General features: G+C 39.7%; 1 protein-coding gene and 1 long non-coding RNA gene across 2 annotated transcripts in view; both read left to right on the top strand.

The window, feature by feature from the left end:
• Window positions 1-412: 412 nt before the first annotated feature.
• The window catches only part of LOC131402792 (centrosomal protein kizuna-like), a 67,368-nt gene continuing 56,049 nt past the window's right edge, over window positions 413-11,731 (top strand). The window contains exons 1-4 of the mRNA XM_058537336.1: window positions 413-439; window positions 1,130-1,733; window positions 2,178-2,281; window positions 9,964-9,990. Of these exons, the coding sequence (XP_058393319.1) occupies window positions 413-439; window positions 1,130-1,733; window positions 2,178-2,281; window positions 9,964-9,990 (762 nt within the window). The remainder of the gene's footprint in view (window positions 440-1,129; window positions 1,734-2,177; window positions 2,282-9,963; window positions 9,991-11,731) is intronic.
• The window catches only part of LOC131402788 (uncharacterized), a 30,700-nt gene continuing 29,014 nt past the window's right edge, over window positions 10,046-11,731 (top strand). The window contains exon 1 of the long non-coding RNA XR_009218965.1: window positions 10,046-10,102. This is a non-coding gene — a long non-coding RNA (uncharacterized LOC131402788). The remainder of the gene's footprint in view (window positions 10,103-11,731) is intronic.

Here is an 11,731-nt window from a genome sequence, read left to right as displayed (position 1 = left end):
TACCATTTTCTCTGACATCTCTGTTCATTTGTTTTTAACATCAAAGTTGTTTCTTTTATTTTTTGGAATAGAAGAGATGGTATATTTGAAGAGAAGCAACACCTGATTCTGTTTCAGCTGTGTTTATGGCATTTTCTGTCTGAACATTTGGGCCTCAGTTTTTCCATATGCAGAAAAGGGGTGCAAATATGTCTCCCCATCTATTCTGTAGGGCTCTGTGAACTAAATGCTACTGTATATGTGGAGATGCTTTGGTCTCTTTGGAAGAAAAGCACTTAAATTCCTCAAGGCTTCAGGGTTGTTACTTCCAGTTCTGCTTCCCACTGTGCGTCCTTGATCAAGCCACTGAACCAATTGCTTCTGTTTCTTTTTCCACCTCTCCCCTCCCCTCTCTCTTTTCAAGGAAGAGACAATGTTCATTCTCCTGATAGACGTGCCAGTAAATTTAAATTGCTTTAAATGTATTTAAAATTATTTGAAAATGTTCAGGAAAAACTGTTGTTGTTATTTGAGGTTGACTAGAAATTATGGCTGTTTGCACATATGCAGAATATTATAATGCAATCTTGAATGTTATTATTGGAGGGTTTTTTATATTACACATATTACCAGAAATAGAGTTTTGAAACCTCTGGTAGTCCTTTGTATGCATCTCTTTCTCTCCCTCTCCCTTTTTTTTTTTTTTCCATCAGGTACCTTCCTAGCTCCATCAAATCTGAGCATCTCTGAGGAAAGTGGCTAGAACTCACAGCTTTTTTTTTTTTGCTTGTGCTAAAATATACATAACATAAAATTTACCATCTTAACCACATTTAAGTGTACAATTCAGTGGCGTTAAGTACATTCACATAGTTGTGCAATGTATGCATTTCTTTTTGAAAAATATAGATTCCATAGTTCCTTGACAATATTTGCTTTGTGAACCAACACTGTTTTTAAAATTAAAGAGTATGGACTATACCAGTTTTTTGCTCATTCATTTTGTAGGAAGCCATGAGTTTTATAAACATGGTAGCTGTTGATTTCAATGGTGATGCTTCCTTTTCCTCATTTCATTTCTGAAAACAACCTAAACAACCTAATTGTTCATACACAATACATTTAACTCACGTCTCTTTTGGTGCTGCAGGTTGCAATGCAGGCAGGGATTAACTTGGGGACAGCTGTGTCAAGAGGATTGTATCAACCAGCAACAATCTTTATGGGCCGCCAGATGTCAGCCATCTCAAGCGCTGGAGATGTTAGTACAGAGCAGAAATCTCCCCAACCCACGAAGAACTTCAGAACAATTCTTGACCCACGTTCACAGCAACAGACAGCCCAGAGCAGTGATGTGACAGACAGCTATGTAGTCTGCACTAATAGTGGCACACAGTGCTTAAATAAGTCTGACAAAATAGATGGAAGGACATCTCTTCAGATTGGTGAGAAAACGCCAGTCACAGCCAGCCCATTGTCTGAGGAGGAACAGACTCATTGCTTGGAGATAGGAAGCAACTCACGTCACGGCAAGAGTAATTTATCTGAAAGCAAAAAGTCTGCTGAACTCCATTCCCTGTTACGGGGAAGATTACGTCCAGGAAGCAGAACCACTGATTTAAAGTGTGACAGTTCCAGCAGATCAGGGGCATCAGAGGGAGAAATACTGACACGGGAACATATTGAAGTCAAGGAAGACAGTGCCAGACTACCAGTCGCTCCGATATCAGTCTCAGAATACTGTGCATCTGAAAGTAAGTGTTCTCAAGAGAAGCATTCTGCTCAGGAAGGTTTCTCAGGTGGGGTGAGAGGCTGAGATTGTTTGCTGATTTTTGTTGGTATTTAGTTTTTCTGGGTGGTAGTGGTCTTATGTAAGAACAAAGTGTACTCTCTAATTTTATCTTTTGTCAAAAAACAAAGTACAGTGGTGACTTTGCCAACAAATTCCATTCTAATGAATTCTTAAATATGTATGTGGAAATATTCTTACAAGCGAATTCTCTGATTTTTAAACTCATTGTTATATTTTTAATATATTTAATAAAATATTTTTAATGAGTTTTTAAATACTGTAATTAATCATGTATTGTTTCTACATGTTTTAACTGATGAATAATCCCATTCTGTGAGGTGGAACGTCTTACCTCGCTTCTCCCTGCACTTAGTGATCAGTAGTCTCTTCATATCCCCTCTTCCAGATCATCCTCCTCACGGGGACCCCGAGGCACAGAAGCCCTTCAGGAAAATGCAGCAACAGCAGGAAGAGGAAAGTCTGAGCAGCAGCAGTGACCTCACAGTTGCCGTAAGTGAAGATGGTCTGATTTTAGAGAGTCCAGAACCACAGCCAGATCCGAGTGACAAGATGGAGGGAGAAGATGGAATAGAGGCCTTAAAATTAATCCACTCTGAGCAAGAAAGAGGTGCCCTATCCACCGAAAAACATAATTGTATTTTGCAAACTCTAAGCTCTCCTGGTTCAAAAAAGGAATCCTCCACTAACTCACCAACAAGAGAGTAAGCCATTGAATTTTTTTTTACTATTCTGTTTTTAATTATAGACGTTTTTAGAGATCATTCCACTGGGAATGTATTGTCGAACACTCAGTCATGAATGTATAAGTTCCTTACTCATAAATAATCTCTTAGCAAAGGTCTAATTTGCTTTCTTTTCTTTTTTTATAAAATAGCTTTAAAAGTCTGAATATCATTGAAATCATGGTGATTTGCAGTTTATAATTATATCCAAACAATCCCTGGTTAATTCATAAGTCATTCCCCCCACCCCTACCCTCCAGCCTTTTAAGAAAACAAATCATTTTGAAGTTGTGGTAACACAGAAGGTGACAAACGGTTAAACTTACTAGGAATTCAGCTTTAGAGGCTAGGAACTTTGTATCTAATTAATTTGCTTAATCCTAATATCCCTTGTCATGGTGTCATTTTTGTCATACGATTAAATATGAGTTAATAAGTTCTTCTAAGTGTATATCTAAGCCAGCTTTCCTTTTCTGAATGTAAATATGAGGACACTGGAATCTTTAATGTTAAATAGGAACAACATCAGTGTTATACATTTTGAGCACTTATTATAATATCCAACTCATGAAAGCTCATGTATAATTTTTTATTATTGATTGGAGGTACTAGGTGGAATTGTGTAGAAAACATGGAAACTGTTGAAAACCAATTCTGCAATGAAAAATAACTCTAATAGCATCAAATCTCTTTTAGGAGTGGAAGGAACCTACGTAACAAACTAAGGTAGATCTCACCTTTTAAAAATGAGGAAATCAAGGCTAGGGGCATAGGAATGACACGGAGGCCGTTGGGGCAGACCTTCCATACAGCCTGCCTCCCCAACCCACATGCCACCACTAGAATTTTCTGTTACACTGTGATGCCATCACTCTTTCTTTCCAACAGTCCCAGCAACAGTGAAAAGCCAAGTGGGCATCCTTGTATATGAGGGGATATGTTCTCTTTTAGAGCAGCGTTGCACCTTTAATGTATTGCCTCTTACCATTCATTATCTACTTATGGTGAAAATTTTAATTTATAGTCTGATTGACTTTAAAGTGATGTTCAAGAAATATTTATTAATAGCACATCCAAGTACAAAGTACTTGTACTGTGGATGGAAGAACCAACATGGTTCCTGTCATTGGGAAATTTGATTTATTAGAGTGGCAAGCCAAATGGATTTTTTTGTGTGTGTGTGAGGAAGATCGGCCCTGAGGTAACATCTGCCAATCCTCCTCTTTTTGCTGAGGAAGACTAGCCCTGGGCTAACATCCATGGCCATCTTCCTCCACTTTATATGGGACGCCGCCACAGCATGGCTTGACAAGTGGTGCGTCAGTGCGCGCCCGGGATCCAAACCAGCGAACCCCGGGCCGCCGCAGCGGAGCGCATGCACTTAACCGCTTGTGCCCCCGGGCTGGCCCCCCATTGGATTTTTCTAGTAAGAATACTTCTCTCGTCAAAGAGGTACAGGTATTATATACTACATCATCAGAAACTTTATTACTAGAGATAGAATGTATCTGTTTTGGGTTTCGTATTTGTAGGCTTCTTTTTATAGCAATTCATTGGACAAGTAAGTAGTTTGGTGGATTAACTGGGGGACTAGCGTACTTACCCAGGACTCAGGCTTTTTCTGAGATGAAAAAAGTTGGGTATGTGTATAGAATTAAGAATGTTCTCTCTCTCCTTCTCCTATATGACTGACTTTTTCCTATGATCTTAAAGCCAAGTTCCTCAGAATTTTGGGATATAGTTTTCCAAAATTTGTTAGAAAATATGGGCATTTGGGGAATTTTTGAATAGTTTCTCCTAATGGAATGGTCCCAGGATGAAAGGTCAGTCAGCAATGGTTGTTTTCTGTCTGTTACCAAATTTGAGCCCATTGATTTTTCTGTGGTAAAAGTACTACCCAGGGGCCGGCCCTGTGGCTTAGCGGTTAAGTGCGCGCACTCCGCTGCTGGCGGCCCAGGTTCGGATCCCAGGCGCACACTGACGCACCGCTTCTCGGGCCATGCTGAGGCCGTGTCCCACATACAGCAACTAGAAGGATTTGCATCTATGACATACAGCTATCTACTGGGGCTTTGGGGGAAAAAATAAATAAATAAATAAACAAAACAAAAAAAAAAGTACTACCCAGGAATAGGTTGAAGGTGGTTTAAATGATCCTGGTTAAACTGCTGACATCCTCACCGCTTTTGAGGCGCTGCGTTCTCTTATTTCCTCTTTAGCATGAGCTCTTCTCCTTGCTCTGAGGGTTAATTATTCATCTGAGACTATAGTGTCATATTTACAGAGCTAATACTATGACCTCAAAGGTTCATTATCTCAGTTTACTTTAGGGTCTGTTGGGGGCCTGGAGAAAAGTCACTTGAATGAATTTTAGTTAACAAAGATCGAGAGATGGGACAAAGGAAGACACATAGAAGGATCTGAACAGGAAAGCGGAACCTCTGATTTGATGAGAATGATGATAGATACTATGTTTGAGCACATCTATGTGCCAGCTGAGTTGCTGACCTTGAACATAAAACTTGGTCTTAAGCTTCCTGGCAGTGAAGGGAAAATAGATGTGCAGTATGCAGCGTAGTTTCCATCTGAGGAGAAAAGTGAAATCAAGGGTGACTTTTGGTGGTGTTTTCTCTTGTTTTTTGTTTGTTTTATTTAAAAAAACTTTTTAACAGCTTTATTGAGATATAATTCACGTACCATACAATCCACCCATTTAAAGTGTATAATTCAAGAGTTTTTGGCATATTATATTATTAATATTTAAATGCTGTGTTAAAATGTATATAACATAAAATTTTCCATTTTTAAGTGTACAATTTAGTGACGTTAATTATGTTCATGATATTGTACAACCATCACCACTACCTATTTCCAAAACTTTTTTGTCCCCCTTATATATTTGTCCTTTTGGTCTGTTTCAATTCACATAACATTTTCAAGATTCATCCATGTTGTAGCAGGTATCAGAACTTCATTCCTTTTTAGGCTAAATAATATTCCAGTGTATGGATATACCACATTTTGTTTATCCATTCATCTGTTGATGGACATATGGATTGCTTCTCTGTTTAAAAGCCAAGCATCTTTGAGAAGGTTCATGACCCACCCCCATGGATATTTCCAGATAATTGAAGACCAGCTTGTGCTTCCTGCACAGTTCCTTCATTGCAAGCTATAATTCACATTTCTCACAAGGAAGCATATTAGAATGAAGCTGAGTAAAAGCAATGTTGTTAAAAAGGAGGACCTTGAATCTCATTGTTAAAGAGTAGTTTGCTGCAAACATTGGTACAAAGCTTCATGACCTAAAACACCAGACATTTATTATTTTTCAGGTGCCAGGTGGTTGGCCCAGTGTCATTTGGAGCTACAAGAATTATTTGGCCAGGTGTCCCTTATCGTCCAGTAGAGTAGTCCAACCTCAGTCACCTGGTGGTGGTAGCAGGGTTCCCAGCACAGCAAGAGGGCAAGCCCCAGTGCACAAATGCTTTAAAGTGTCTGCTTGTGTCAGGTTTGCTCATGTCCCATTGGCTAAAGAAAGTCACAGGACCCAGCCTAGAGTCAAGAGGTGAAAAAATATAATCCACCTCTTGATGGGATGAGTGGCAAAGTCACATTGCAAATGATTGCACACAGGAATGGGAAGATTACGGTTGCTTTTTGCAATCCACCACAGTACTTGAGGACAAATTCAAATGAAGATAACCTCAGTGTGAGTCAAAAGGGTCAGGAAAGGTTTTATCCCGGGGTGTTGATGCAGCATCTTGAAGGCTGTAAAGGCTTGAATAAGAAGGAGGAGGGAAAGGAGTGAATGAGGTCTAGAGGAAGAGTGCAAGAAGGAATGCAGATACAGAGAACACAAAGGGCGTGGGAGGGCAGAGCAAAGCGTGTGACTAAGGGCTCATTGAGCAGGGCTTGTTGGAGTAAAGGTTTAAAATGTTGCCTGGGTCATGTTTGAGAAAGACCTTGAATATCAGGGTAAAGAATTTAAAGTTCCTTCTCTGTGTTTTCCAGAACTATTGAAGGTTATTTTAAGAGAAGAGTGGTATGGTGAGTAACTTGATTTAGGAGAATTAATCTGACATCATTAGTTTCATCAGGATTAATTGTATACACTGGTGGGCAGAATTCTGAGATGGCCCCTGAGGTTCCTGCCCCCTGATGTACACTCTGTATAATCCCCTCACTTTGCGTGTGGGCAGGACTGTGAGTTTGAAGGATTTCCTTTCTGTGATTAGGCTATGTTACGTGACAGAGGTAAAGAATTTTGCAAACATAATGAAAGTCCCCAAATCAGTTGACTTTGAGGTAATCAAAAAGGAATTGTTCGGGGTGGGCCAGACCTAAACAGATCAACCTTTAAAAGGGACTGGGCACTTACTGAAATCAGATTCAAAGCAGCTGAGATACTCTCCTGTTCACCTGAAGAAGCAAACTTGCCATCTTATGATGAAGGCCACGTGGCAGACGATGGTATGTGCCCTGTGGGAGCTGAGGGCCTCAGTCCTATAGCCACGAGGACCTGAATTCTGCCAACAACCAGTGAACTTGGAAGAGGACCCTGAGCTTTAAATGAGATTGCCTATGAGGAGATGATAAAGATTAAATGAGATCATAAGGGTGAAGCCGTTATCCAATAGGGCTGGTCTCTTAAAAGAAGAGGAAGAGACACCAGAGCTTTCTTTCTCTGCCATGTGAGGACACAGTGAGAGGTGGCCATCTGCAAGTCTCACTAGGAACCAAATCAGCTGACACCTTGATCTTGGACTTCCCTGCCTCTAGAATTGCAAAAAATAAATTTTTGTTGTCTAAATCACCCAATTTGTGATATTTTGTTATGGCAACCTGAGCAGACTAATAAACCTGGCTAGAGGTTTATCCATTTTGTTGGGTTTTTCCCCAGAGAACCAGCTTTTTGTCTTTTGATTTTCTTTATTGTTTGCCTATTTTCAATTTCATTGGTTTCTGCTCTAAATTTTATTACTTCTTTTCTTCTGCTCACTTTGAATTTAATTTGCTCTTCTCTTTTCTAGTTTCCTAAGGTGGGAGCTTTGATTATTGACTTTTAGAGCTTTCTTCTTTTCTAATGTGTGCATTCAGTGCTATAAATTTCCCTGGAAGCACTGCTTTCACTGCATCCCACAAATTTTGATAAGTTGTATTTTCATTTTCGTTCAGTTCAAAATATTTTTAAATTTCTTCTGAGACTTCCTCTTTTACCCATGTGTTTAGGAGTGTGTTGTTTAATCTCCAAATATTTTGAGATTTCCTAGCTATATTTCTGTTATTGATCTCAGTTTAATTCTGTTGTGGTCTGAGAACATACTTTCTATGACTTCTGTTCTTGTAACTTTGTTGAGGTGTGTTTTATGGCCCAGAATGTGGTTTGTCTTAGCAAACGTTCCATGTGACCATGTGTATTTTGCTGTTGTTGGATGAAGTATCTTATAAATGTCGATTAGATCCAATTTAATGGTGCTATTCAGTTTAGCTATATCCTTGCTGCTTTTTACCTGCTGGATATGTTAGTCACCGACAGAGGTGACTAAATATTCAACTATAATAGTGGCTTTATCTATTTCTCCTTGCAGTTCTATCACTTTTTGCCTGTGTATTTCAATGCTCTGTTGTTAGGTGCATATACTTTAAGGATTTTTGTGATATTCCTAGGTGTAGATTTTTTGGGTAATTATCCTACTTGGTGTTCTCTGAGCTTCCTGGATCTGTAGTTTGGTGGTATATGTTGTTAACTTCGGAAAATTCTTAGCCATTATTACTTCAAATATTCCTTCTGCTCCTTTCTCTCTTTCTCCTCCTTCTGGTATTCCCATTACTTGTATGTTACACCCTTTGTAATTATCCTACAATTCTTGGATGTTCTGTCCCATTTTTTTTTCATTCTTCCTTCTCTTCGCATTTCAGTTTGGGAAATTTGTACTGACATATCCTCAAGCTCACTGATTCTTTCCTCAGCTATGTCCAGTCTATTGGTGAGCCCCTCATAGATGGTCTGTTTTGAGTTTGATGTTTAGTTTTTTGGTTTTGAAATTATGTAGACCATTTAAAATTAATTATTTTTTATAACCCCCTGTATTAAAGAACCAAACTGTTCTCTCTTCTAGTTATAGTACCTTAGTTGAAAATCCCATTTTGTAATTCCATTTTGAGTCAACCAAAGTTTCCTGAATACCTAGTAGGCCCAAAGCTCTGTACTGTGAGGTATGGGGTTGTAGCAATCTGAAATATGGCTGCAAATTCTTCAACACTCCTCTTATTAAAAGATGGGATCTCTCTCCCCTTCCCTTGAATATGGATGGGCTTATGACTGCTTCAACCAAATAGAGCATGGTAGAATTGATCCTCTATGACTTCCAAAGTTGAGTTATAAAAGGCCGTGCAGTTGCCACTCTTTTTGCTGGAACATGTGTTCTTGGAACCCTGAACCACCATGTAAGAAGTCTAACTATTCTGAGACTGCTGTGGTAAAGAAATTATGTGTAGGTGCTCTAGACTGTGGTCCCAGCTGTGCCCATCCTTGCAGCTATCCCCTCCAAAGTACCAGACATGTAGGCGAAGCCTTCTTGGACCCTCTACCAAGTGCATCCACCAGCTGATATCACTGAATAACCTCTCTCAATAATACCTAAAACAGAAGAATCCACTCAGCCAAGCCCTGACTGATTTTCTGATCCACAAAGTCATTAGATAGAATAAAATGGTGGTGTTTTTTTTTTTATTATTGTTTTGTGTGTGTGTGTGTGTGTGTGTGTGTAAGGAAGATCAGCCCTGAGCTAACATCCATGCCAATCCTCCTCTTTTTGCTGAGGAAGACTGGCCCTGAGCTAACATGCATGCCCATCTTCCTCTACTTTATATGGGATGCCGCCACAGCATGGCCTGACAAGTGGTGCGTGGTGCCCACCCGGGATCCAAACCCAGGCTGCCAGCAGCGGAGAGCGCACACTTAACCACTACACCACGGGGCCGGCCCCAAAATGGTTGTTGTTTTAAGCTACAAAGCTTTGGGGTAGTTTGTTACGAGTCTATAGATAGCTAGTATAGGACTTTGTTCATTTAACATTAAATATTTACTGAGTGCCTACTCTGTCCCAGGCACTACTCTTGCTCTTATGGTATTTATGATCATGCGTGTGGAGGGGAGGAAGAAAACACAAACCAATAAACAATCTGTGTGAAAATATTATGACAAAGAACGAGCAGGTTAAGTGCATAGAGAATGCATAGATGCAATTTAGTGTAGGATACTCAGGGAAAGTCTCTGTGGTGATTTGACATTTGAGAGGAGATCTAAAGTGAGTGAGAGTAAGCCACATTAAATTGTACCCATGCCTTCTCTGTCTATTTAACCTGCTTTATTCTTTGTTACCTTAATTTTCACCCTGGTATATTTGTTTGTTTATCAATTTATGTTTCATTTCTCTCCTTCAGTGTCTTGGAGATGAGTGGGATATATCTTGAGGACGAGAATACCATGCAGCAGGAACAGCAAGTACAGAGGCCCTCTAGTGGCAGCATACGTGGTGTTTCTAGGAACAGCAAAGAAGCCAGTGCAGCTGGACCACAACAGGTGAGTGAGGAAGGTAGGAGATGGAGTGAGAGAAATATCAGTGGGCCACATCACAAAGGGTCTTGTAGGCTGTAGGAAGAACTTTGGATTGTGCTTCAAGGGAGGTGAAGAACCACTCTGGCTGCTTAATGGAAAATGAACTGTAGGGGACAGGGTGGGAGCAAGGAGACCTGTTTAGAGAATATTACAGTAATCTAGGGAGTAGGTGGTGGTGCCTTGGGCCAGGGTGGCAGCAGTGAGAAGTGTCAAATTCTGGATATACATATATTTTTTGTGTTTAAAAAAAAACACAGGGCCGGCCCCGTGGCTTAGCGGTTAAGTGCGCGCGCTCCGCTGCTGGCGGCCCAGGTTCAGATCCCGGGCGCGCACCGACGCACCGCTTCTCCGGCCATGCTGAGGCCGCGTCCCACGTACAGCAACTAGAAGGATGTGCAACTATGACATACAACTATCTACTGGGGCTTAGGGGGGGAAAAATAAATAAATAAAATAAAATAAAATAATACATAACATGAGATCTATCCTCTTAACATTTTTTAAGACTTTATTTTTTGGAACAGTTTTAGGTTCACAATAAAATTAAGAATTAGGTACAGAGATTTCCTATATACCGCCTGCCCCTACACATACATAGCCTCCCCCATCATCAATATCCTACACCAGAGTGGTACATTTGTTACAACTGATGAACCTGCATTGACACATCATAATCACCCAAAGTCCACAATTTATATTACAATTCACCCTTGGTATTGTACATTCTATGAGTTTGAACAATGTATAATGACATGTATCCATCATTATAGTATCATAAAGAGTATTTTCACTGCCCTAAAAATCCTGTGTGCTCTACCTATTCATACCCCCACCCCCACCCCCTGCTAACTACTGATCCTTTTACAGTTTATAGTTTTGGCTTTTCCAGAATGTCATATTCTTGAAATCGTATAGTATGTAGCCTTTTCAGATTGGGTTCTTTCACTTAGTAATATGCCTTTGAGGTTCCTCCATGTCTTTTTGCGGCTTGATAGATCATTTCTTTTTAGTGCTGAATAATATTATGTTGTCTTGATGTACTGCAGTTTATCCATTCACCTACTGGAGGACATCTTTGTGACTTCCACATTGTTGGCAATTATGAATAAAGCTGCTGTAGACATCCATGTGCAGGTTTTTGTGTGGATGTAAGTTTTCAGTTCATTTGGGTAAATACCGAAGAGTGCAATTGCTGGATTGTTTGGTAAGACTATGTTTAGTTTTATAAGAGGCTCCCAAACTGTCTCCCAAAGTGGCTGTACCATTTTGCATTCCCATCAGCAATGAATGAGAGTTCTTGTTTCTATAATCCTTGTTAGCATTTGTTATTGTCAGTTTTTTTGGATTTTAGCCATTCTAATAGGTATGTAATGATATCTTCTTGTTTTAATTTGCTGTTCCCTAATGACATATGATGTTGAGTATCTTTTCATATGCTTATTTACCATCTGTATATCTTCTTTGGTGAGGTGTCTGTTCAGATCTTTTCCCGTTTTTTAATTGGGTTATTCGTTTTCTTATTGTTGAGTTTTAAAGAGCTCTTTGTATATTTTGGATATAAGTCCTTTATCAGATGTGTCTTTTGCAAATATT

This window comes from Diceros bicornis, unplaced genomic scaffold, assembly GCF_020826845.1.
Source record: "Diceros bicornis minor isolate mBicDic1 unplaced genomic scaffold, mDicBic1.mat.cur scaffold_267_ctg1, whole genome shotgun sequence".
Classification (NCBI taxonomy): domain Eukaryota; kingdom Metazoa; phylum Chordata; class Mammalia; order Perissodactyla; family Rhinocerotidae; genus Diceros; species Diceros bicornis.
Note: the sequence above shows the minus strand (reverse complement) of the source record. Positions and strands in the feature narration are given on the sequence as shown.